Source organism: Platalea leucorodia (genome assembly GCF_965183815.1).
Source record: "Platalea leucorodia genome assembly, chromosome: 13".
Taxonomy (NCBI): domain Eukaryota; kingdom Metazoa; phylum Chordata; class Aves; order Pelecaniformes; family Threskiornithidae; genus Platalea; species Platalea leucorodia.
The window spans coordinates 3,705,076-3,731,255 of NC_138835.1; the positions used below are offsets into that span (position 1 = coordinate 3,705,076).

Genomic DNA, 26,180 nt, shown 5'->3' on the forward strand with positions numbered 1-26,180 from the left:
CTGAAAAAAAAGAGATTTAAAAAAAAGCAATATTGTTAACAACAATAGAAATCAAAAGCTTTCTGAAGGGTATTAATTGCCCTAGCAGAAGGTTGTCCACAAAACCCTGTATCAATCCTCTCATAGGTTTGACTTTAAAAAAAATGACCCTATCTCTTTTCTGCCATGGGACCTTTTGTTGTTCTACGCAAAAGATGGATGGTACTTACTAAATGAGCAGCTATTCAATATTTTGTTTTATTCTTATTGTTAGCTCTGTGGCCCCATACATTATTTACTGCACGCTATGCAAACTGATCTCCACAGAGAGTGTTATTAATTTCCTCTCAGATTTCTCTACAGCTATAGAATTTCTGTTCCTTCACAAACATTCACAGGTGAATTCACCATCCCACCTCACAGCACTGGCTTCAACCCTCCCCATTTTAGGGACTCAAAGAGAGATTAAGAGAAGATACCCATGTTAACTCCATGTTCCCCATCTGAAGCACCCAGGGATTGTCAGGGTCCTCAGGAATCTGTATCAATCCCACACATTGGAAACACAGCAGCACTGATTGTAGCTGCAGCCATGACTTCCAAAGCCCTTTTGGATGTCACATCCAGGGCCTCAACTCGGGGCCCACTGGGGTAACAGCTAGTGCTCACCTGCCAAATCCTGGCTTGAACAACTTACCCGGAATCATTCGGGAACTTTGATGCAGAAATAAGACATCACATGCTTAACACTCCTCCTTTCTCCGACTTGTACATTATCCACTTTTTTAGCACCTACAAATCATACGTGGCACTTGTAGTTGGGGTGGGTTGTTTTTTTGGTTTTGGTTTTGGTGGGGTTTTTTTGTTTTGGTTTTTTTTTTTTTGGGTTGGTTGTTTCTTTAAATACTGCACTCCCTATTTGCCCCCAGGTTAGATCAAGTCTGAGCACAGATTTGGGGAAGGGAGTGGGAAGATCTGGAGGGGGACATGATGCAGTCATGCAATCTTGAATTCACCATAATGCTGCTGATATTTAATGATATGCAACAGATATTTAATCAGATGAATTAAAAACAGTTGAGAAGCATTAGTATGTGTTAACATCACTTACACTTATTATATGCTAAATACAGCATCCTCTTTTTTCTCGTTATACCTCCTCCTCTTTTCCCTCTTCAACAGCATTACAAGAAAGGTAGAAATTTAGAGAAAAAAAAGCCTGCAGTTGGTTATTCAATTTGTTTTCTCATAGAGTGCAGTACTTTTTTTCCTCTACAGAAGCTAGTCAATTATTTTGTCCTGCCTAAATTAAAATGACTCAGGCAACAGAGTTTCCACCATTTCCTTTGGGACACAATTCCACAACCTCATGGATCTGCAATAAGATTTTCCTAATGCTCAAAGTAAATTATTCTCTTGTTTTAATCTTATTCTATTACTCTTGGTGCACATTAAATAATTCTCCCTTCTTCCCCTTTCTTTCCTCGGAGGTGATCTCCCTTTCACAGCTCCATTCTCAGTTACAGGTCCAGAAGCTAAATGTATTTAGATATTGTAAATCTTTGCTCAAAAGTGGAGAAACCGCTGTCACTTGTAGGTACTCTCAATACTTTAATTTGTCACTCTCAGGAATAAGATGATGTTCAGGTCTGAGGGGAATATTCCAGGCAAAAAAAAAAAACATCCCAGACATACAATTTTTTTAAACTACATACACAGCAGGTGGCATATTCTGCCTTTAATGTACTTGCTTCTTTTCAAATTCATATTCAGTTGCATGCAAATATGCTGTCAATTGTCAGTTCTCTCAAAATCTCAGCATTAATCACTCCTAGATTTCTCTCATCCACTCAAAATAACTTTGTATACATTTACTCCGGATCTATATTGCAATACTGCCCAAGATCGGGGCTAAATTTCTGCCTATGATTCTTAACGCTGACATTATTTTTCCACTTTGTAGTTCTTTCAAGTTTACTTTCGCTAAGGAAAACTTACAAAGGAACTACTTCTAAGTTTCTCCTGAACTTTAATGGAAATTGTATCTGAAGTCTGATCCTGATGAGTAATCTTTCTGCCATCCCCTACGCTATGGGGAAGCATGTTGTGGGTAAATTGTTATATATTATATAATCCAAACACTCATTCTGTACTCTCTTCAGAAATTTTGACATGAATTACACTTGGCAAGCAGGATACACTCAAAACTTGTACCAGTATTGATAACGCTTCTGTTGCTTCCTGCATGCTCCAGGTCCCAAACATCTGCGAGTCACCCTGAAGTCAGTAACCACTGGGAATTTGCTAAGTGACACACAGAAATTTAGTGCTTCTTTCAGTGAAACTCTTTTTCTCATTTATCTGGCATTCTGTTAGCAATAGAATCTCATCAGCACAGAGCTTTTTGGGAGGGTGGAGGGAAATAACGCTTTTCTGCTTTCTTGCCATGAGAGCTCTTCACATCCACACAGGCATAGGAACCACTGGAAGGGAGAGAAAACATCTCAAAAAAAACACACCAAAAAAACGAAAGAAAAACCCACAGGCGAGTGATTTAATATAGACAACTGCCAAGTGACCTTCAAACACCACCAAGACTTTGTTCCAAAACATTACTTAGCAATTTTGAGAAATAATTTTGCATTATTGCTAGAAAAGCAAAGTGCAAGAGTAAAGCAGATGTCCAATGCAGCTATACTCGGTCTGCTGATTGTTTACACTAAACATGCACAGAAATGTAAATAAGCACATTATAGAACATTAAAGAACTCTGGCACATGGAAAAGCTTTATAATAAAAGATGCAAAGTTGAGAGTTTACTTTAAGAGGGATATTTTTGCTTCATAGGTTCATTTAAGGACAATTAATTATACTTTCTTATTTTTGCAGGCTCTGGCCTTGGCAGTCTCCAGGGTTATCCCTGTGCCAACAGAGACAGCGTGTTTGTTTATTTCCAAGCTTTCCGCTTCTCTGATTATTGCTACCACGTGCTGATATCTGTTAGTACATACACCATCTCCCCCTTTTTAATCATAAAAATATATTTACTGTTTGTCTAAGAGACCCTATTGCTAACAAAAAGAATTTATTCAGGAAGCTGGCACAGTGTTTTGACCACCATTTTCACAATAGAAATCACTTTTAAAAGTACACATAAGACTCTGCAAGATTTACTGAAACTTCTTAGGTTGCCAGAGAAGTTGCGGATGCCCCATCCCTGGAAGTGTTCAAGGCCAGACTGGACGGGGCTTTGAGCAACCTGGTCTAATGAAAGCTGTCCCTGCCCATGGCAGGGGGGTTGAACCTAAACAATCTCTAAGGTGCCTTCCAACCCAAACCATTTTTTTATGATTCTATTATTTTGTACTAGATTATATAGATTTTTTTTTTTCCAATTCATGCTGGAATGTTTGAATCTCAAGAACTGCAGGGCAATTGCTTGTTTTAGAACAGCTGTTTTCTTAGAAATCGATTTTCAGATCACATTTGTGGAAACTTTTCAACGGATCCTAGATTTAATGAAATCTCCCCCCCGCCCCGTTCCCCAGAAATTAAATAGCAGGTCCAGTTTCAACTAGGCAGCATCCAAACAGTCAGCAGCATCCCCAGCAATAACAATCATGTGTTTGTATGCAGGAGTACCATAAAATAACTGCCTGGATTGCTGGCAAGCAAACTGGCCATCGCTGCCTCTTTACCTGCCTTTTGTAGGCAGGACACAAGTGGAGCACTGCAGGGTGCCTCCAAGAGATCCATTTGCCCTAAAGGGAATGAGTCAGCACTGGCAACAAACAGCCAGACCACAGGAGCACGGAGAGCTGGAAGCCACCAATCTGAAAGTCAAATTTATCAGAAGGTTACATCCTGTTTAGTCAGAGCCAATAATGCAACAAAAAGCTCTGCCTCAAACCACGTTGAGCTTCAAAAAAAAAAAAAAAAAAAAAAAAAAATTTAAACGGGAAGAAGCAAAGATGAGCAATTGGCTTTAGTTCACTGATGGACATGATTTCTGAACATTTAATTTTGTTTGGCTGCTGCGCAGAACTGTGCATCACATCTGGGCTGCCAGGCACAGGCTCTGAACCGAGCCCAGCAATGTGCTAAAGTACCCAGGCATAGTTGCTATCCCAATGAGCTACTCTGGTGCAGACAGGGATAGATAGCAATGTATTTCAGAGGGCAAATATATCAGTCTTTTCCTTTTGCATGCTTATTCTTTTTCATTTTACTGAAATAAACAGCATGCAACTGTAGTGTGAACACAGGAACAGGTCTCTGAAATATCAGCTGAGCTAAAGTAACAGGGAAGACTGCTTCTATCATATTTTAGGCTCTTAAAATATGAGCAACTAGCACATTAAACATATAAATCTCATACGTTTTTCTAAGCGAACCTGGAAGGGGTTACTAGTCAATTCAAAATATTCATATCAGTTTGGTTTGTGAAGGCATATGCTCAACCAGTTTGAGAAAACGTCAAGGTAAAATTAAGGAGAGACAATGAAAACTAGGCACTGCAGCCCACATTTCGGCCTAAGGACCAAAATTTGCAGCAACAAGCTATCTAGCAATAACTTTGGCTGACAGATAACTTACTGGAAGGGAGACAGAGATGATGGCAGCGACAGCCATCCTCCCAGTCTGCTGAGCATCAGGAACAGCAGCCAATTTCTGAGCTTTATTTTACGTCTGCTTCCTCACTGTTTCTATCCTGTCAGGCTCCTCTTACTTTCATGTTTCTTTTCATACTTGCTCCCTTCCTCTTCCCACTGCTATAATCTCGTCATACTCGCCTTCTCATCACCTTCTCCATAACTAACCCCCCACCCAAACACGCCAGCATCTTGTCAGCTGCCACCCTTCCTGCTTGGCTGCGGCACTGCTCCCATTTCTTCTGTTGTTTCTCTTTTGTTCAACTGCAAGATGAAAACGTTCTTCAGGGTACAAAAATAAGTCATTTGTGCCTCTGAAGCGTTTAACACAGTTGGCTTTTCAGATGTTTCAAAGTTACTATACAATAAAGCAATCACATTAGGCTTAATAAACAATAAAGAGAAAAAAAGGGACTTTCTATTAAAGATGCTCACTAGGAGAGATGACTTGATACCATCACAAACTCACAATGCCCATCAAGTCCAGAATTACAAGGAAGGTAACAAGCTCTTCTGCTCAGCCAGCTTACAAACACACCCAAGGTGAAGGCTAGAGAAAGCGGGTCCCCTGCCAGAACAGAAATGCGGGTACGTACACCTCTTGCAAACAGGTGGGCTTGCATGGAAAACGCTAGAAAGAGCTGGTGAAGGTTTATATTGGTGCTTTTCAGTTCTTAGGAACAAACTGAGAGAACAAAGTAGTAAAAATTCTTGACACAAGCCCAATGCAGTCAAGCGTGGAGTTACATATACACACACCTTCTTGGCTTAGGTTTTTTTGGGTTTTTGTGTGGGTTTTCCTTTTTTTTTTTTCCTGCTTCTAAATTTACCTCTTTCAGTCACGCACCCCTGAAAAAATATGAAAATGGGAAATATTTCCCTGAGAAACTACTGATTGTGGTGGAAATACATTACACTTTACAGTTTCATCAACAACTGTTTCTATTAGAGCACAGAATTCACACCTAGAAATGCAGAATAAGATTTGGGCTGCCAGCACATAAATGGGTGCACATTGACAGAAAAATCCCTATTCTGGAGAAATGAACCATCAAGAGCAGCAGCATCCCATCTTGCTGACAGAAGTGCTCGTCTGCTTATCCAGCAAATACTGCTGCAATTCCAGTAAGTGTATTTCTAAAGGAAGAAAGACCCATCTATAGCAGTCAAATTGCTTTAATTCCCTTCTTCCTCCCCCACTTCATCTTCATGCCCTATTTCTACTAGGTGGTCACAACCACACATGCTTTCTGCCAAGCAACACTTTTACTAATCTTATCTTCTTAAATAAACAAAACCTTGTGGCATCAATACCATTCTCAACTCCATGCTTTTTCATTAAAAAAAAAAAAAAAAAAAACAACCTGAAAGCCCACTGCACACAATTTCTCTATTTGCCTATTTAGGTCTTTTTTCCTATTTGCAAAGCTTCTCTCCCTGTTATTGAGAAGCTGACCTTTGAGTTGATACTAAGGGAATGAAGATTCACACACATGCAGATTAAAATCATTTCATTTCAGTAGTGACAAATTCAGCAGTACTGGAGTCAAAAGCACAATATTTCAAGAATATCACCCCCAGAACAGTGCAAAGGCCTCCTTCTGCTCAAGTAGGTAACGGTATTTTCTTCAAATTTGAAGAGAGAAGGATTCATCCCCAACCTAAAAATGGATAAACCCTGGATTAAGTTGTAATACTCTCGATATTGTTGTTCTTTACAACACTGCAGGGGACAAGTAGTGAAACAGCCCTCCTTTGCTCAATGTACAGCTGAATTAGCAGCCAAGAGCTGCTTCCCAGTCATTCAACATAGTCACTACCCAGGAATGAAGCCGAGATTATAACAAGGATGTAAGTGAAAAAAGCGTGGTAAACTGTTTCCTCTGTTACGCTGGATCTGAAGACATTTCAGCTAACAAAACATGAGATATGGGATACTTCGAGCATTTCCAGTACAAAGGAAACAGTAGAACTGAGTAGAGAGGTTTGCATAACCGTAGGTTGCTCAGGCTGCAGTGCTGATCTGTGCCCACACAACATCATCAGCTGTCAAACCCCACAGCCTTTCTGAGAGATGAACTCAAAAATACCAAGGAACAAGGGCCAGGTCCCATCCTCCCAAAATTCACAAGCAGCTCAATCATTCTTTAACTACGTGAGCTGCACCACTTCAAACCGTGGGAGAATTCACCAAGTCAGCTTGAACTCCCAAGCCTGCAGTCCCAGGGAGATCTAGCCGGAGGACAGAAGAAATGAAGCGGTTGGCCTTAGATTGATTTTACAAGCACTAGTTAAAAGAAAACAAGAAAGCCAGAGGAGACCAAGCACTAAGTAGGTTCACTCTTCCTGGGGTTTCTTGTCCTATTTACCAGGTCTTGTTCGCAGGTGGATATGCCCATGCTCCCCAGAATTACATCATCTTTGTGGCATTAAACAACACTTAGTGTTCTTTCTCCAAAGGTCCTCGTTTTAACTAACTTACCAGCATTTTCTTCTGGAACATGCAATGCTCTGTCATCCGGCTTGCAAAGTATCCGACATATCTGAACCGTGATATGACAGATAGGATGTATTAATCAGATATTAAAAAACAAGTGGGTCTGATTAAATAACCTATAGGCTGGGTAAGACATAGCAATCGTTTCTTGCACCATGAAGATATATGATCTTTAGAGCTTGCAATAATGAACACTAGAAGCAATTGCTCGTTATGGAATTATGAGTGTATAGAAAGACAGGGCCAGGTTGCAAAAAGTCCTTTCTGATGCCATCAGCAACATCCACCTTCTTTGCATGTCTACTTTGGGGTGCATAGGGGAGCTCTTTTCCTTTGGGTTTGCCTGGAAAGAGCAGGGTGGTGGGAGGCAAGTGGCACTGAAAAGTAAGGGGCAACAGAGGGCCAGGAAGGTGGCAGGTCAAGAGATGGGTAAGGATTTCCCCCAAAAAGCAAATACCATCTAAATGAAATGATATCCAAATCATGTTAACCAGCACAAACAGGGAGAGCACCATCAGAAGAAAAATTAGAGAACTAGGAAACACGAACAGTACTAGAAAAAAGTGACTCTTGGCTAAATACATTGGCTTAAACAAGCCAAGTAATGCCACTCTGTAAAATGTTCAGAAATACCATAAAAGCCAAGTGTACCATATTCTTCTCAAGAATGACAACACGGAGCCCAGACGCATCAAGCCACGAGCTGTTCTTTGCGGAAGTGGAGCCCTCTGGTACCGAGGCAACGGGAGGCACAGGAGGTTTCTCGCATCGCAGCAGGAAACCTGGACTACAACTCGGGTCAGTTTGTAACAGCAGGTGACCTCTGTACGCTGCTGTTCTTTAAATTCTCTGCAAGGAAAGCCTCATCCATGAACGTACCTACAAGCACGTTTTAGAAGCTTCGTTACATATTTTATCTATGTAATACAAGACACTGAGGAAACAGACTAAAGCAGTTTCTGTAAAAAATTAAGAAATCTCTCTCTAAAGGACATATGCTTTATATAGCAATACACACACGCACTCCTGCTGCTCGTCACCCAAACATCATAAGCGTTTTTATGAATGTTAACTAGGCTTCAGTATTTCTATGGCAAAACAGATAAGTATTATTACTCTTACTGCTCACATTAGTGAGCAAACCCATATATATACCTAAATCAGATTTTGATAGGTGGATTTCAGACAGCATCTGCCTTTTTTTTTTTTTTTTTTAATTAGGGCCACATTAAGTCAGTCTCTAATTTGCTCATTGCCAAAATATTTAAGCTCTGGTGCTAACATTGCACACCTCTCCAAGTCTACATTCAGCACTTTCCGTTCAAGCAAAGAACAATACCTGCCAGTACATATTCGTTTACCTCATTTATAAAATTACAATGAAAATTACCAGAGGCATAAACCAACTATTATGATAAATAACAAGCTTAAAAAAAAAAACAAAACATACACATACAGAGAGAGAATCGGAGACACTGATCCTTCTTCGCAGAATGTTATTTGAATGAAGGATTGTCAGTGCAATGCTGAACAAATCAATTTATTTCCCTTTCTTCTCTCCACTTAACTAGATTTTTATACGCAAAAGTAATTGTTCCTATAAGAAACAACCCTTGTCCATATCTTTTGAGGTTCACAAAGCCTCAGACCTACATCTTTGCCACTCTACGGGTTTCCATGGTAACAGATGACGGTGCCTTCTAAAAAAATACTATGATGTTCTACAATAAGTGTCCCAAATCATTCCCATAACATTAATGAAAACTAGAGCACGTGGGCCCGCACATAGAGCATAACAGACTAAAAAAGTAGAATTAAACAGGAAAAGCAAAGCTGAGGGACTTTCAGAAGAGTGGATGGTAAAAAAGGGCTCTGCGTTTGTAAAAGAGAAGGATTATCACTCAAGAGATTCACAAATGCCTTTATACACACAGTGACCTTTCATTGCCTCTGTTGAAATAGGCAGTTTCACAATATCACCTTTTTAATATTAATTGTTTATGTATTAGAAAACAAATCAAGCCAGCCAGGAATGAAAAATAAAGTTGAATTGTAGTGCTAACAGCTCCCCAGAGGGAGTGAAAAGTGATTATTGAGTTAAATGGCTGCTTTGTTAACAATTGCCACAGAGTAGCTTGCTCAGAAACATCCATTTTTCATTGCCAATTTACTCACAGATTTTGCTGTCAGTAAATGAACTCCTAGTAAATGAATTAATCTTCCCAATAAAAATTCCTTGCAGTTTGTTGCCCTTCCATCATCCCCGGACAAACCATGTGTAATGAACTATCAGTTGCCGTAACTTTATGATGTGGCAGCAGTCTTTGAAAGCGAACAGCTATACGTCCCCATGTTCAGGAGCTCTGCCACAGTGAAACAAGGAGCAGGAAAATGAAAAAAATAAAACAAACATTGACGTCAGAAGACAGACAAGGGTCAAAGTAATCTGGTGCTCAGGTGAACAGTCCCAATGTAAACCCACTGTCCTACTTTCCTCCAAATGCTTTTTCACAGCTCCAAATGACTTTAATCTCTCTATTCTGCACTCTCCTGTGCTAAAAATGCACACAAAACAGACTGTAGCAAAGTGCACAGCAACTGCAAGAATACTCCACGTATTTGGTGGGAGAAAAACTGCACACGTGCTTTAAGGAAAAAAAAACTTCCCCGTAAGCAAAGTTCCTTGATTTCTGAAAAGCTGAAAGAATCAGCAATTACTGGAATTACCTGGTGTCACTTCTGTCTCTTCTATGGGAAAGTAGAGGCATTAAATTAGTAGCTGACCCTAAAGCTAACAAAAAGTTTAGAACCTCAAAAGCATACCTTCAGTTATTTATAACTACAGAGACTGCAGGCAACTAAAAGTAACTGCTGGGGAGAAGGGTTCTAAATAGAGCAATACAGAAATTACAGAGAGAAATACGCGTTAACCAGCTCCCTCAATACGAAACTAGGTATTCCAGAAAGAAGCCATCAGCGTTCTGCTGTCGCTTTGTAGTATTTCTAATTTTATATGTTGTGGATAATATGAAGAAGAAGCAGCAGCTGTGCAGGTCGGGTAGGAATTGAATACCATTTTGTCTTGACTTGAGGCTTTCCTACTTCTTAGCCCAACTATCATATAAGAAAATAAATCAAAAAACCGAGCCAACTTCATAGCACAGTGATTTTTTGCGGATGTTTAACAAAAGGCTGCTGAATAAACGCATTAGGCTTTGAAAAATAATTCAATCAGAAAGAGACAGGAGGTATTTGCATCCTAATAGTTATGGAGACAGCACCACCTGATGGAAGATGCTAAAACGCACCGATGGCACAAACTGCGGTCTCGCCAAACTTCACGGAAATTTCAGAGACAAAGTGCAGCGGAAAAGCTTTGCTTTTTGCCATAAAAATATCAGCTATATGGGCAGAGTCCAGACCACTACACTTCACGCCAGATATATAGTCTAAGAGGAGGAAACTGTCTTTTAACTTCATTAATAGAAGCAGCTCAGAAAACATTATTTATTAAAAACAGCTCCTCTTATTTTGAATGGTAAAGAGAGCATTAAAACAGGAGGTGGAAGGTGATACTAATGGTTAGGAAGCCTCACGGTCACTATTCCTGCTGAAGTAAAGATTAAAACAAAATATTTCATGGTTTTCTGAAAATAATGACAACAGCTGGCTAATCCCTAAATTTGCACGTTTAGCTTATATAGCTCATATTATATTGATAGTTCCCTCAAATACAAAGTGTTCTCTGCCCCCTTAAAAGTTTGCCATTTGTCTTTTTTCCAAGCATCTGGCTAAATGATTCATCAAAAGCCAAGGATCTAATCTCAATTGATATGAGAAGTGTCGAGAGCACGAAAACACAGTTGGAAGAGAGAGAAAAAGAAAAAAAACAGCTTCACATATTGCTTACTCAACGAAGAAGCTATTAACCAGGTTAGATTTCCCAGCCTTTCTAATAAATCCGCGGATCTGTGCAGTTGCCTAGCAATGTAAACACGATACCACGGTGCTGTCAAAGCGTGCGGGACTGACTACAACGTCCACTTCACCCAGCTGCCCGAGGTCTCCCGCGCCTGCCGGGCCCTCCGCACGCCAAACTTTCTTCTGAGCCATACTGCACCGAAGAGATGAGTTAGAGGTACACGTCGTGCTCCCACCGCACGCTCAGCGTCTGCTACGCTCTGCACTATTTCTGTTTGAACACAGCGAGACAAAGTCATTCGAGCTCTCGGTCTTAACTAAGACATCTTCCACTGCTTGAGATGAACTAAACTTCAGCGTGTTGGAGGTATGAAACAGAGTCTCAAGTGCTGAGATTTATCCCTACTAGCCAATGTTGCACAGGGATTTTTTACTTGTCTTAAATACACAGATAAGGGAAAAACACAATTAAAAAAAAATTAGCTAGATACACGAAGTCAAGAAAGAAGAAAAAGTTACAACAGTTTATTTTTTAATATAAAGAAAAACTGCAGTGAGAAAATTAATGCCATATTAAAAGATCCAAGGGAAAAAACAAAGCCACACATCTCTGTGCTTTACCTACAGAACAGCACAAGAGGAGAAAACCAGCTCCATAGGCACCTGTCATCTTCAAGTAATTCAAACTATGCCTAAAGGAACTTGTAGGAGGGGGAAAAGAGCTGGCTGCTATTAATGTGCACATGCCAGGGAGCAAAGTATTCCTTAAGATCAGAGTGACAGAGAAAGGGACAACTGGGCAGGAGCCAGTCCGAGTAGCTGCGTCCCCGGAGAAAGTTACTTGAGCTGTGAGATGGAAGGGGAGCAAAAACTGCCACTAAACTTCTGCGAACAACCCCAAAAACCCCTTTTGCCCGACTGGAGGGGAAAGGCAGGGACTCCCCCCGAGCCGCATATCCTTCAGGAGCTAAGTCCTGCCTCGGACTCGGCAAGACTGTTTACTACAAAAAGGGCTCAAATGTCGTGAATCCCAGAGTAAAAAGGCAATGGGGTCATCTCCCACCACCCGCAACTTCCCAAGGAGCGAGCCTCCCCGGTCCCAGACGCAGGCACCGCTGTCAGCGACAGCGGGGGCCCCGCAGAGCCCAGCGCCCGCGGCAGAGCCCTCCACCGCCCGGCGCTGGCACCGAGCCGCTGCCGGGGCTCGGGCACCGCGCACGCCTCGCTCCAGAAACCGACTTTTAATAAGACGGCTCCTTCCCTCGCCGCCCAGCCGCCTTCCGAGAGACGTTTCCATCCCTGCCTGCTCCGGGGCTTGCACGGGGAGCTCCCTGCGAGGCCGAGGGGCTGGAGGAAGGGGTGAGGCGAAGAGTTGAGGCTGCCGGGGCTCGCCCGCCCCGCGGCGGGGGATGCTCCGGGGGCCGGGCGATGCCCCGGGGGAGCCGGGCAGGGCAGCGGCCGGCGGGGAGAGCCGCGCCGCGGGGGAGCGGGCAGCCTCGGCGGGGCTGCGGGCGGGCTGGGCGCACTCACCTGCGAAGACCTGTCCCTCCGCCTTGGGCAAGAGCTGCAGGAGAAAGACGATCGCGGCGACGCCGGTCATCCTTCCCCGGGAGTTCACCTGCCCTCCCCGCTGCCGCGGTGCCGCTGCCTCCCTGCAAATATCCCCCGCATTGGCGGCTCGGGCGCGGCGGCGGCCCCGGCAGCCGGAGCCGCGGTGCTGCTCGGAGGAGCCGCCGAAGTGGCGGCGGGCGGGGGGCGGGCGGGAGGCTCCCCCCGAGCCCAGCGCCGGCCGCGCCCGCCCAGCGCCGGCCCCGCTGCCCCGCCGCGGCGAGGGGCAGCCACCCCGGCTGCCCCCTCCCACGGATTGAACGGCTTCCTCAGTGGCTGGGCTGTGGATTGCTTGGGTTTTTTTTTTTTTAAATCCCTATGCGAGCCCAGCTGCACACACAAAAATCTCCTATCGGCGGCGGCTGAAGTACAGCATCTTGCCAGCAAATCTAGGTTTTCCTGCTCCTGCCCTGTTTCCAGCGGGGATGGAGAGTAAATGCAGGGTATGGCATTAACCGGAGGACTGGGATCGTGGCTGAGCGCGGCGCGGGGAGGGGAGGGAAGAAGCGACCCTCCGCCAGAGCCGGCAGCGGGGTGCAGAGGGTCCTTTGTTCGAGCGGCTGTCAGGAACAGCTTACAGGCGTTTGCAGCTGAAAATAGTAATTTCCATGATTATTCACTTTACTTTCGAGAGAGTTAGCTGCTAAATACCTAATCACACCGTGTACTGCTGCACTCAAAGGCTTTACACGCAGGCAGAGACACAGTCTTCAAGAAATGCTAAAAATTGCTTTCCGCTGGCAACTTCTTTACCAAAAAAGCATGCCCCTCATAAGAAAAAAAAAAAAAAAAAAAAAGAGAGAGAGACATGGCAATATCGATCAACCATCTGAGCCCGGATTTGCGCAGGAAAAGGAAAGCGAAGACCACCAGGATAAGGCACCTGTTTACCCATTAACACAGCACGGGATTATTTTAAACAGCAACTCAACTTTCAAAAGAAATTCCAGCGGTGCTCGGCACGCTTTTACTCACAGAGCAATAGTAACAGATTGAATAGAACACTGCTTCCTCATTAAATCTAATACCGCTCCCAGTGTCGTTTAACCCCCTCTCCCCCGTCCCCGGGGCCGGCCCGCAGGGGGGGGTGTTGCACCGGCGGCGGCCGCGCGGCCCCGGCCCCGGCCCCGGCCCCGCTCCCCGCCGCCCCCAGCCGCTTCTGGGAGGGAGGGGCGGGGGGAACCTGACGGCAGGACCCGGGCAGCGGCACAGGCCCCGCTCCGGCAGGAACAGCTCTGCACCTGTACTTTTAGTCTTGTTTTGTTTTGGCCCTGACCCAAACCTGGAGAGGAACTACACCGTTGACACCAATTTGCATTTAAAACTACTAGTTTGCATTTCACATGAAATACTTGAGAGCTCCAGAGACTTAAAAGTCACGCACAAAGTATGAAGATGATTTTTTTTTAGGGCTTTGGAAGGCTTCAGGAGCCATCGCGACACACTCTCTTCCCTGGGCCAGATTCCTGCCTCTGTGAGGCTCCTCGGGCAGAGATGCAGCCCTGCTCCTGGGCCGCTGCGAGGCTGTGCCACCCTGAAGGCAGCAGGCGGAGGGCGATCAGCTGGGAGTAGAGGAGGGTATTGGCTTGCCCAACACAGAGCACATGGCTAGCTGCCCCCCAAACCAGCTCGCCTTCAATGAGCAGAAAAGACTCCAAAAAAAAGCTGTGGTGTTCATCAAGCAAGGAGGCTCGTGGGTTTAGCACTGAAGGGTCAAGTTTGACATTTTGAAATCAGCACTGAAGAATTTCACATTGCAACCCTTGTCCGGTCAAGTGAGAGTGCTACCCTGCTAGCCAAGGTTCACATAATGGAGAAAACATCAGTTTGCTACTGTCCAGCTTAAATGATTCCACACTCCCCCCTCAGCATCCCTATCCAAAGCTGATGTTAAGAAAAAGTCCAAATATCTCACTCAAAACCAAATCCCCCCAGGCCAAACAAGCTCTCCAGTCAATGAAGTGCCGTCCTTTCTTTAGGTGTCAGCATCACTTCAAAAATTACAGCATGCCACTATCTTTTGTTGAGTAAAAGGACAATCACAAACAAGTACACAATTAGAGATAAAGGGAAAGCAGACAACAGAACAGCAAGAAAAAGTCACTAAGTAGCCTGCTAGGTAGTAGAAAGCATCCAGCCAGCACAGTAGGCATAGTCAGAAACTGCTGGAATAATTCTGTATCAGTGCAAATTACTTGGACAATAACAACACAGAGTCTTGAAACACAGAGATGGTGCTGGTAAGAAGTGAAGAAAACAGTAGCGAAGAACAAGCTGTAAAAAAAAAGCCTACCCTAAATCAAGTGATCACACCAGTTGTTTCTATATAAAAGGGAAGGAAAAAAAGCAAATTGCAATTCATGTTCAGAATGACAAAAAATTGATAAAACACAGTGATTTACTGAGGTCCAAGGAACTTAGGGAGTGGAAAGCGGAGAAGCTTAACACTTCTTCCAAGGAAAGGTGTCAGCCTAAGAAAAAAATCTGCATTGTAAGCAAGGTGAAGAAGGATACCCTACCTCTACCTGGGTAAGCAGAAAGAGGTTAGAAATAAACAACCTACAAGAATCCAAAAAAAGGACCGATCAGAAGAGACAACTATGTCTTAGACACCAAATAGCGTAAAGCCAAACATTAGGCTGAACTAAATCAGGCTAAAACCTTATAAAGGATTACCTGAACTCAAAAACACTTTCTTGTGAGAAAGGAAAACAAAGAATAAGGTGAGATGCAGGATGACTGCAGTGAGGACAGGATAAACTAAAATTAGACGGATATTAGCACAAAACCCGAAATCCTAAAGTGAGTATTTCAGTTAATGACAACACTGAGCTGGTAATAATCTAACTGCTGAACAACAAGCACAGTATCAACTCTGAAGCCACTGATCTTCCCACAGTGTACAAGGCCTTTGGTAGAAGAAGCTATGGAGGAATAAAGTTGTAGAGCTAAATAAAAAAATAATTTAAAATACAGCATGGATATTCAAATGGAAATTAGGCAGATCCAACCTTTAAAAAAAAAAAAAACGCAAACACACCACACACCAAAAAAACCTCAAAAACCCCACAACACACAGGTAATTTTGTAAACAAAACAAATACGATCAGGTCACATCTATCGATGTTTTACCAGAACATCCAATTGAACAGCACATAGGAAAATAGGCAATATTATAGAAAACACATGCAGCAAGGACCTGCCCTAAAAGAGAAAGGCAACAAGACTGGGCTGCAAGCAGAGATCACAGGGACATGAGGTTAGCGGTCAGGCACTTTCAGAGTTCTGTTAAAGTTTAATTTTTACATTAATACCATGAGTTGGTGTCCTGGTTTCAGCTGGGATGGAGTTAATTTTCGTCTTGGTAGCCGGTATGGGGCTGTGTTTTGGGTTTAGGATGAGAACAATGTCGATGATGCACTGATGCTTTGGTTCTTGCTAGGCAGTGCTAAGCTGTTGCTGAATAGGTGCTAAGTGGCGCTCACGCTGGTCAAGGACTTTTCAGCTTCCCCTGCTCTGCCGGGGGCACAAGAAGCTGGGAGGGGGCACAGCCGGGGGGGGGGGGGGGGGGGGGGCTGACCCAGACTGGCCCAAGGGCTATTCCATACCATATGACATCATGCCCAGTATATAAGCTGGGGGAAGAAGAAGGAAGGGCGGGACATTGGGCATGATGGCGTTTGTCTTCCCAAGTAACCATTACGCGTGATGGAGCCCTGCTTTCCTGGGGATGGCTGAGCACCTGCCTGCCGCTGGGAAGCAGGGAATGAATTCCTTGTTTTGCTTTGTTTGCATGCACAGTTTTTGCTTTGCCTATTTAACTGTTCTAATTTATTTTACTTCAATTATTAAACTGTTCTTATCTCAGCCCACGAGTTTTCTCCCTTTTACCCTTCTGATTCTCTCCCCCATCCCACCGGGGGGGAGTGAGCGAGCGGCTGGATGGGGCTTAGTTGCTGGCTGGGGTTAAACCACGACAGTTGGCTTCTAACAGAATATACTGATGACAAAGTCAATAGATATCGGTAACACAAGAGGATTGAAGTAGTCTTCTAGACAACATCTTTGAGGGCTGGATGTATAGTGATGGGATGAAATCCAGCTATAAAAATCGGAAGTCGTATCGCTAGAGAAGCGCAGTGGGAAAGCATGCTGCAGATCAGCAGTGTGTCATATCATCAGCATAACTCATTTACAGCCAAGGGAACCCCTGAAATTCAAACAGGGCCGTGATATTGGTTTTAGTGATGAAACATCAAGCAAGACGGGGACAAGCTGTGCTCCAAAACTCTGACACTCACCAAGAAATACCACACGCGACTGTATATGCTTTTATGTGATCTGTGGCCTTTGCAGCTAGCACAAAGAACTAAAACCCCTACAAAACGGTCTTGCTAGATCTCTATTTTTCTGGGCTAATGTGTCCTACACAACATTATTTTATAAAAATGGTGAAAGAAAAGTTCTAAGTCTGATTCCATCCTAGCGTATATCATCATAGCTTATTTTGCTGTTACTAATAACTCAAGCAACGTCTGAAGTGGCTTAAAAAAGAAAACATTAACAAAAGTTTTAAAGTTTTCTCGAGCCTATCGCTTGAGGCTTCTTGACTCCACAAAACTGTTCCCTCACTGCGTCAGATGAGAGAAGAAAATTTAATCCTTAGTTTTATCCACCCGCAAATGATGCAGCTTGCCCCTGGAAAACAAAATGCTGAACAACTGAAGGCACTGTCACATTATGCCACTAAGTACATTTAACCAAGAAAACCTAATAAAAAAATCAGCTCATGGACTTGAATCAATACATATGTTTTTGAAGTATTTAACAAACAAGTTAGTCTGTAAATATCCTGCTACCAGGCTAGAACAGAAACGTGAAGGAACTCATCCAATCCCCTGTAGCGTGTACAACATCTCTCATATCTCCAGCAGAAAGCCAGCTCACAGACGGTAGCCAGGCTACCTGTGCCCCTTATAGACAACACAGGTCCCCTTCCTAAAAATAAGAGTAATACTCCATAGCCCACGTGCTTCTTTTAAGGATAGGAAAACATCTTTTTGCAGTCCTGTGTGCCTCTTTGGTGGTGCATGGCAACACCAGAACACGACTGCCACTCAGTTGTCTGGGTATAGGCAGATTCCTAGAGATGCAGGAGGAACTCTGCTCCATCTACGCAGCATCACACACCCAACGGGTGCATAAGAGAGGTCCCCATCTTTCTTTGAGAAGTTCGGTACACATCAAGATCAGTCTGATCCAATATGGTAAACCATTTTTTCTCCCCCAGGGCAAGCAGTATGTATATACTTACAAGTAAATACACAATTTACAGCTTTCATTACAGAACTACCTATTATGCAGTATCTTCTTTACAAATTAGTCAGCAGGATTCATGGGTGAAAGTTGTAGGTAAAGTTCAAAGGGCAAGTTTCCACTTCCTTACATTGTGCACTGTAAATTTGGGTCTAGAACATCATCTGTTAAGGTTTTGTTGCCACGGGTGGGCAGAGGGGGGGTTAAAGAAAGGAAACTGAACACCTTGTGCCATTTTCCCAATATCACTTGCAACTTCACCCATCTGTCTTCCCAATTTCAATTTTATTATTAAAAATAAAACTGTGTCTCCAGCATTAGCTTCAGTTCTCCATATGGGCTCACCCATATTTACACACCTACTCCACCCCTACAGAAAAAAGAAACCTGTACCACAGCTGCACATCACCTTAAATACTGAGAAGTTATAGTAGGCCAACCCAGTGAACATCAGGGAGAAGACCTCTGCCCCGTTGCCTGTATCCTTTGAGCAATACCACGTCTGTTTTTCCACTCCCACCAAATTATCAGCACATCATCAGCTGCTTTTTTTAATCTGGTTACACAACGAAATCATTAATCGATGTCAGACACATTGGCATTGATCTCTTATGCATCCTCCTCATTAATAAGTTTCTTCCTTTCTGAAGATAAAAAAACCTAACTACCAGCCATCAATTATTCAGAAATACAAGTTCACCTTTATACACAAACAGTGACACTTTCCGGGAAATGCCAAAAAGGCCTGGATCTAGCAGTTTATCTTGACAACGCTGGATCATGGAAAAGCAATATATTAACACCGTAGGCAGACACAAGCAAGTAGAAAAGTACAGCAAGGCGGCAACATTGAAATAGGCTGAAAATGTCAAACAGCCCAAGTTCTTCTCCATTAGCAGTGAATTTTGAACTTAAGCTCTTCATCTTCCTATATAATAGAGTAAGGGTCAGAGTACTCAGGTAAGAGCCTTCCTAAAACAAAGTACAGTTTTTCATGGTTGTAGTTCAATTTACAGATAAAAATTAACAGAACTGCAGAGACAGCTGTAATACACAATATTTAGTTTGCCTATTTGTAGCTTCCTATACATTGTGCTTCTTTTAAAAGGCTGAACCGCAGAAGAGGCAGCACCTGGTCCTTCGTGCTGGCTGCTGACTCGAGGTGGATGAAACCCTGTACTGGGAGAGGGGATATTCCCTGTGGAAAACACCTGAACATGCTCGGTGGAGAAAGCTCCTCGCATGCAGGTTGAGATGACAGGGACAGAAAAATCAGACCCAGCCAAAAGGGAGCCCACATCAGCAGCACAGCCAGGCCTTGGAGAGGCTTTTCCCAAGCACCCAGAATAGATGCTGCAGCGTTTGCAGGAAGCCGCTATGGTGTTTGATGAAAGCACATCTGAAGGACAAGGCTGACCCTGAAGGAGAACAGTGGGCAGGGGGAGACTTGCTTATCCAAACTTTTATTCTTATTCAATACTTTTCAGATCACTCTGAGCTTTCACTACTTTAGAAAGTTTGCAATTCTAACGGTGCTAGCTGTAACTCATTTTCAAGGTAAAAAACAAAGACAAGGGATGTTGGTGTCATTACTGCCATCTTCTGACTCAGTAGTACCTCGAGCATATTTCTCTGCATGGAATATTTTTCCACTAATTCTATTATTTTCAGTTGTTTCCAAAGCACTGAACAGGTATAGCTCATGCTTTACCTGGGTTTCATTGCTTACATACCATGATGTATTGCAAGATCTAGTCCTTGACGCTGCTCACTTTTCCCATTAAAAGCCTCCATGCAAGTTATGCTTAATATAAAATTTCCTTGAATTAACACTATGAAGAAATGGGGATCTGGATTGCACATGGATTATCAGCAGGTGGTTACATGTGTTCTGCACAACTTTCCAGAGGATGCTGCCATTAAATGGGGAAGCAGGTGCCTTTTCATTTGTCACAAGAAACAGGAACAGCTCCTCCAGGTAGGGGTCATAAAGATGTTGCTACCTGCCTCAAACAACTGACAGATTCTGATTGCAACAGGAGACCTCAGAAAAACATCTGAAAGTGATATTATATCGTTGTAGATTTCAATCTGTTGGGATTCAGAAACAGCTATCAAACCTATCAGCTATAAAGAAGGGATGCCAAATAGTTGCATTCCAGTTAAAGACTACTCCAAGCCCAGTTTCTAGAGCAGGCAGTAGCATGAGCTCTGCTTTAATGAACATTTCTAAAAATTTGTGGTCAGTGTACTTGAGAATTACCTACATTCAAGAGAACAATAACACACAAAGAATTTCAAATGCAACTTTCCAGCTTTCGGGAGCTTTCCCCCATCTCTAGGTGTAATGACAGAGCACACTTACTGCCGTAACAGAAGGAAGTCACAGAATCAGGGGGACTGCATTAGCACCTCTGGATGAAAGTCTTTTTTTCCCTTCCACACAGTATAGTATTTATCCTTTGTCATTAATCTTTTTCTTTGAGGAAAGTAGAAACTCAACCTAGACCTTGTGGGTCAGCTTCACATCTAAATACAGAAAGAAGTCATCCCTCTACCAGAGTGTGTTCTGCTTGTAAATAAGGGAAAGAATAAACTGTGCTCAGATACTCAGCTCCTGGAGACCATAAATACCCAATTCAACAAAAAGAGAAGCCAGCAGAGGTACCTCAGAAAACCAAAACGAAACCCCCTTGAGTATTTGGAGCCCCTTCTAGAATTTCAACCTGATTTTTCTTCCCCCAGCCCTGTTCCTTTACCTTAATTTCCATCTACCTTTGCTCCTCCACACCATTTCAATACACTTGCTGCTGCCTTCTCCCCCACCCCCCTTTTTTTTTTCCTCTCCTATCTCAAGGAAATCCCTTACAAAGAGGGGAACTCACACACCACTTACTGCCAACTTACTGTTCACTCTTATCAGGGCTCATCTAAATTAAGAGCCTTGCTTCCCTATGCTAACTGGGGAGTTGGTGAAAACAAATGTACCTATGGATTTTTGACCCTAGAGCAAACTGATTTATCCCATGGAAGAGCCTCTCTCTCTCTCCCTTCCTCTCCGCCAACTGCACATTGAACCTTGGAGTTCCAGTCTCCTAATAGCATCCGAGTTAGGCATGGGGAGACGGGCTGGGTTAAACCAAGCCACAATGCCTGTGACACCTCATCACATCCCTGCCCTGGAAATGGAAACCTCTTGGGCACAGAGACCCTGTGTATACAATACCTCGAGCAATGGGACCATCAGAAACAGCTATAATAAACGTGATTAATAATTAAACAGTGAGGGCTGTCAGAAGGCGACAGGGCAGCATAACCAACACCATCTCCTATGTCCTCAATTTACTGAGCATTCCCTTTAGCAGTTCTAAATCACACCCTGCTGCACCAATAAAGCCAAACAGCTCCTCCTTACAAGCCAAGTAATTGATTATTAAGAATATTATTATGTGCTTTTGCAGCCAAAGCTTATTAAAAAGAGCAGCTCAAGCAGAAATATGAAGCGTGATCATAAGAATACTTGGCTTACATCACACCAAACTCACAGAGGCAAATCTATTTAACTTGTGACTACTGAAGTAATTATGAATCCTCAATATACATGTATATTTTCCAGTTATTTTGATACAAATTCTACTTCTGTAGAAGTAGAATTCTTTTCCTCCTTATCTTCCCTTGATTTTTAGGGATAGAAGGAAGAATCAACAACTATGGCAAGTTTAACTCTAGCTAGCATATCTGAAAGTCATTTTTCCCCCCAATACATCAAACTCAATATGACAAATCACAGCCAATTCTTTCACTGCCTCACTCTGTCTTCCCTCCAAGAAACTGCAGAATCCTAATTTGAAAGTTAAGATTCCACAAGGCACATTTCACAAATTCTCAACTCAGATGATAAACAAAAAAATATCAGTAAAGGCCACTTAAGTTAATCAGTGAAGAATGGCGGTCAGCGAAGAGTGCTCTCAACAGCTCCAACTCATCAAATTTACAAAAGCACAGTTTGTCAGAACAGAAAAGCTAGAAACCTCCAGCACTTCATGCATGTGAGCCTACAGCAGGTTTTTCACTTCCATTTTGCAGATAAAAGCAGCATCTCTGTCACTACGTGGATGTACCCCAAAAGTGATCAATATAAGAATTTCTCTAGGAGGAGAAAGAGGCCTAGAACATTAGTGAAAGGTAGAAATTATTTTGAAAGTAAACCAGTTATGTTAAAATTTATGATGATGCGCATTAGCTCACTGTTAACCATAAATTGTTCACTTATTCTCATGAGTTGTACCCGAGGGATTTGAGCCCACATAAAGAAAGCAGCTGAGTATTCGCAGGAGGTGTAAGCCTTTCCTCCTGCACAGCATGTTAAACACCAGCCCCAGCAATATGCCAATGAATTGTGACTAAAGAGTCACATCCATTATGCACTCATTCAAGAAAGCATAGAAGGGTACAGAAAACTACACAGAAAACTTGGAAATTCTAGAGCACCCATTTTTAATGGATTGCTCATGAAGCTCATCTAATAAAATCTACAGAGAAATTTATAAGCTAACATAATATATTTTTGTTAGGAATTTACTACAGCACCACAGCTAAGCATAAACTTTATCAAGTATTTGGAAAATATAGAGCACCATAAAAAAATAATCAGAATTACTGTATCTTCACTCTTCCCCCTCAAAAAATATCACTTAATCCCTTTATAAGGCATAAGTATTCATCAGGGTTCATTAAGGCCATATTTTCCTCTCAGCGCTATGGCACTGTATCATTAGCAGTCATTAGTAGAAGAGGCAGGAACACAGTATCGCACAGCAGAGCTTTATGAGCTTTGGAAACAAAGGAACAATTTCTTCCTCATGCCAATAAAGTGCTTGAGTTTCCTACAGGTCCTTTTTCCCTAAAACCCCACCCACCCTTTTCTTTACTAATTAATTCAACTTTACCTCCTGCTTTGACCATTCCACCCCTTGACACAGTCCATCTAAAGCTGTTTAGATGAACATAACAACAATTGTAGATGAACCCTCAAGACTAGCACATGGGCACAAGCCCCCACTTCCCCACATATTCCACATTATCGTTCTTGGTCTCCCTTATCTGAGGGCCTGAAACCCTCCATAACAACCAAATTTACCAAAACACCCTGGTCTTGCCATTTCAGTGGCTGACTCACTTTGGCCACTTGGACCAAAATGGACCCAAGGCCTGAAGGATGCAGGCAAGAACTGCTCAAATTTCCTTTTTTTTTTTTTTTCTTCACCCCCTTAACATTCTTCTGCAGGCTGTAATCTGGCTTTGCTGTAGTCACCACCATCAGCAGATGCAAGATACCCTACAGCGAGGACTTGCTTTTCTGTGCAAGTCTGTAGTTCCCACTGAATTTCTGAAGCTATTCTAAACATAGCTTTTAAAAATAAAGCTAAATATCTGTATACAGCTGGCCAAAGTCAAGGAGTGTCCCCTCCCATGGCAGACCAGTGAATATGGACTGGCATCAGATATTGCACCCAGTCCAGAACAATATTTTTTATATTTTGAGGCTGGACTTCATAAAACTGTTGAGAGCTGCCCATTTCAGATAAGTGTCACATGAATAAACTTGGCTTTGCAGCTTCCTAAATAATCAAAGTGTCTTGGCCTTGGTAAGTGCTTGTAAAGCAATCAAGAACTGACATGATAACCAAATGTTTCTCTAATACTAATTATGATTCCTTGAAAAAACACTCCTCTAACACTAATTTATTTTCTACTTGAAAGCCAGTCTTGCTAGTTATTAGATATTCTCCTTGCTATCACTATCAGTAAATTATTAAACAGCTGACCAGGCTTTGTTTTAAAATGATTCTCTTATGAAGCTCCCTGATATATTTACCATGAATACTGAATGATTTTGAGGCCTCTAAGGACCCATGAATGATTTCTATTTACTACCTTTAGCAAAAAGCCTGTGTAATTAGCAGCAGGAATTTCACTTGAATCACAGCTACTGGTGATATTTCCAGCTCACTTGCACAGGGTCTCTTTAAAAAACAAAACAAAACAAAACAAAACAAAAACCAACCAACAACACAAAAGCTCTAAGCTTTTGATGGGAGAAAACATTTTAGCCTAGGAAGTTACTAAGTGGCTATGCACTCAAGGAGTTATGTGAAGAATCAGTCCCCTACCGGGAACGTGGCAAGGATCTCTGTACCCAAAAGCATCAGCTTTACCACCTAATAGAAAAGAGAATTTTATAGAGTTCTCTATAAAAGCATCTACCCTCATTTTCAGCCCTCCTGCTACGAGACTCTATGGCTATCATACTCCCACTCTTAAACTAAGAACACAAATTCTTCTGGTTATGTGCATGACATAGGCATAACTACACTTTTTTTTTAAGCTTCTTTTTCAGGTAACATCCTTTTATACATATTCAAGCACCTACCCTTATAATAACCCCGCCAAATAGAGTAGCATTGTTATCTCCATTTTACAGATGGAAAACAGACAGAGAGGTCAAGTTCTCCCAACACGCTAAAGAGGTACATAGCAGAGCTAGGATTAAAACCTGTAATTATTACAGTGTTATTATAGTGTTATCAGCATCCTTGTGGCCCACAGTAGTCAAACAAAAAACAAGGACTGAAAACATAGCAAACAATCACAGTTTCTTTCCAAAAGCCCAGCTTTCAGTAAAGTTATATGGAAATGTTTCAATTATTTGTTTAAACCAGCCACAAGCAGATAGACTTCCCGTGTTCTTGAGTAATTTGCTACAGCAATGGATGCACGTAGCAGTCCCACAACTTTCTGAAAGCACCTTGTTGCAAGGATTTGGCACTTGGAGTTTCTTCGTCTGCTGTCAATTGGCTTCAACCCACACAGACCACCCAGCGCCTGCAGTCGGCAGAGTCAGGCTGGAGTGCCAAAAATTGGTTTCTATTAACACTGAGCAAGAATTTTATTAAAACAGCTATCTCTTTCAGGTATATCTGCCAAAATAGGCGTTCCTGATTTAAATATCTCCTGAAACAAGAAAATTCATGAAAACTTCATGAAACAAGAATGACATAAATGAACTAAAGACAGGCAAGAACTCTTCACAAACACATTTAGAAGTTATCGTTTGCAGAAAGATTTGAGAATTCACTCAGTGTTTGCTGTACTATTTCTATTCCTGTAAGTAACCATAGGCTATGCTGCACCTGAAACCAGTAAGAGTTCTGAGCCCAGGAAGCTAACAGGAGCATTGCCATTGATTTCAGTGAATACAAAACTGAATTCAAATTGGACACCTAAACAGAAAACAGTATCCTCATCTGAGATTTCATCTCACCTTTGATTTAAGAGGAATGAGTCTACCACCAACTCTCTAGCTAGCCATCATTCATAAAATGCAAAAATAAGACACACTGCTGAACAAAAACCAAGGTGTCTCTCCCCCTCAAAAAAAAAAAAAGAAAAAATGCAAAAAAAAAAATCCAAAACCAAAACAAAACACAAAAAACAAACAAACAAAAATACTCCCAAACACCACACCAATAAAAACCACCCTAACATTCATTAAGTCTTAAAGCATGGTTTGGTGGGTTCTTTTTGGAGGCAGCGGGCAGGGTGGTGATGTTTGGTTTTTGTTGTTGTTGGGGTTTTTTTTAGGTTGTTTTTGTTTGTTTGTTTGTTTTTTGTGGTTTGGTTGTTTTGTTGTTTGGTGTGGTTTGGTTTTTTTTAAATCAAGCTATCACAAAATCAAATTCATCTAGACATAACACCACCAAATTCTGCTTCACAAGAAAAAAAAAAAATTGGCCCAGAAATTCCGAAGCTGAACGTTTTAGTTCAATACTCAATATTTTGGTAGCTGCAGTAATTGCTTTCTGCTGGAGCCAGAAATAAACCTGTTAAGTCTACAGTAAAAGCAATACCTTGATGAGCGAAATTGTAAAAGCACAACTTCCGAAATCTATATAATCAGAGAAATCTCACATGGGAACACTTTGCTAACTAATTGTAATACACATACAAGTGGCTTCCAGATAGGAAGTGTTTCACCTAGCTTTTACTGCTTCAGCCAGCAGAAACCGATTTCCACTTTTTTTAGCCCACTTAGCAGACCTGCCACTGGGAGCTAAAAAAAAAAAAAATACCACCAAAGAAAATGCAGGTTATATAGTCCAACGCTTTCACCTACATGACACCCCCCAATTACATTATCTCAAAGC

At 42.3% G+C, this 26,180-nt stretch overlaps 1 protein-coding gene across 1 annotated transcript in view; it reads right to left on the reverse strand.

Annotated features, from left to right (window-relative positions):
- The window catches only part of PTPRT (protein tyrosine phosphatase receptor type T), a gene marked incomplete at both ends in the record, with an annotated part of 468,324 nt that extends 455,675 nt beyond the window's left edge, over positions 1-12,649 (reverse strand). Inside the window, one exon of the mRNA XM_082325617.1 lies at positions 12,580-12,649. Coding sequence (XP_082181743.1) covers positions 12,580-12,649 — 70 coding nt within the window. The remainder of the gene's footprint in view (positions 1-12,579) is intronic.
- Between the last annotated feature and the right edge of the window lie 13,531 nt (positions 12,650-26,180).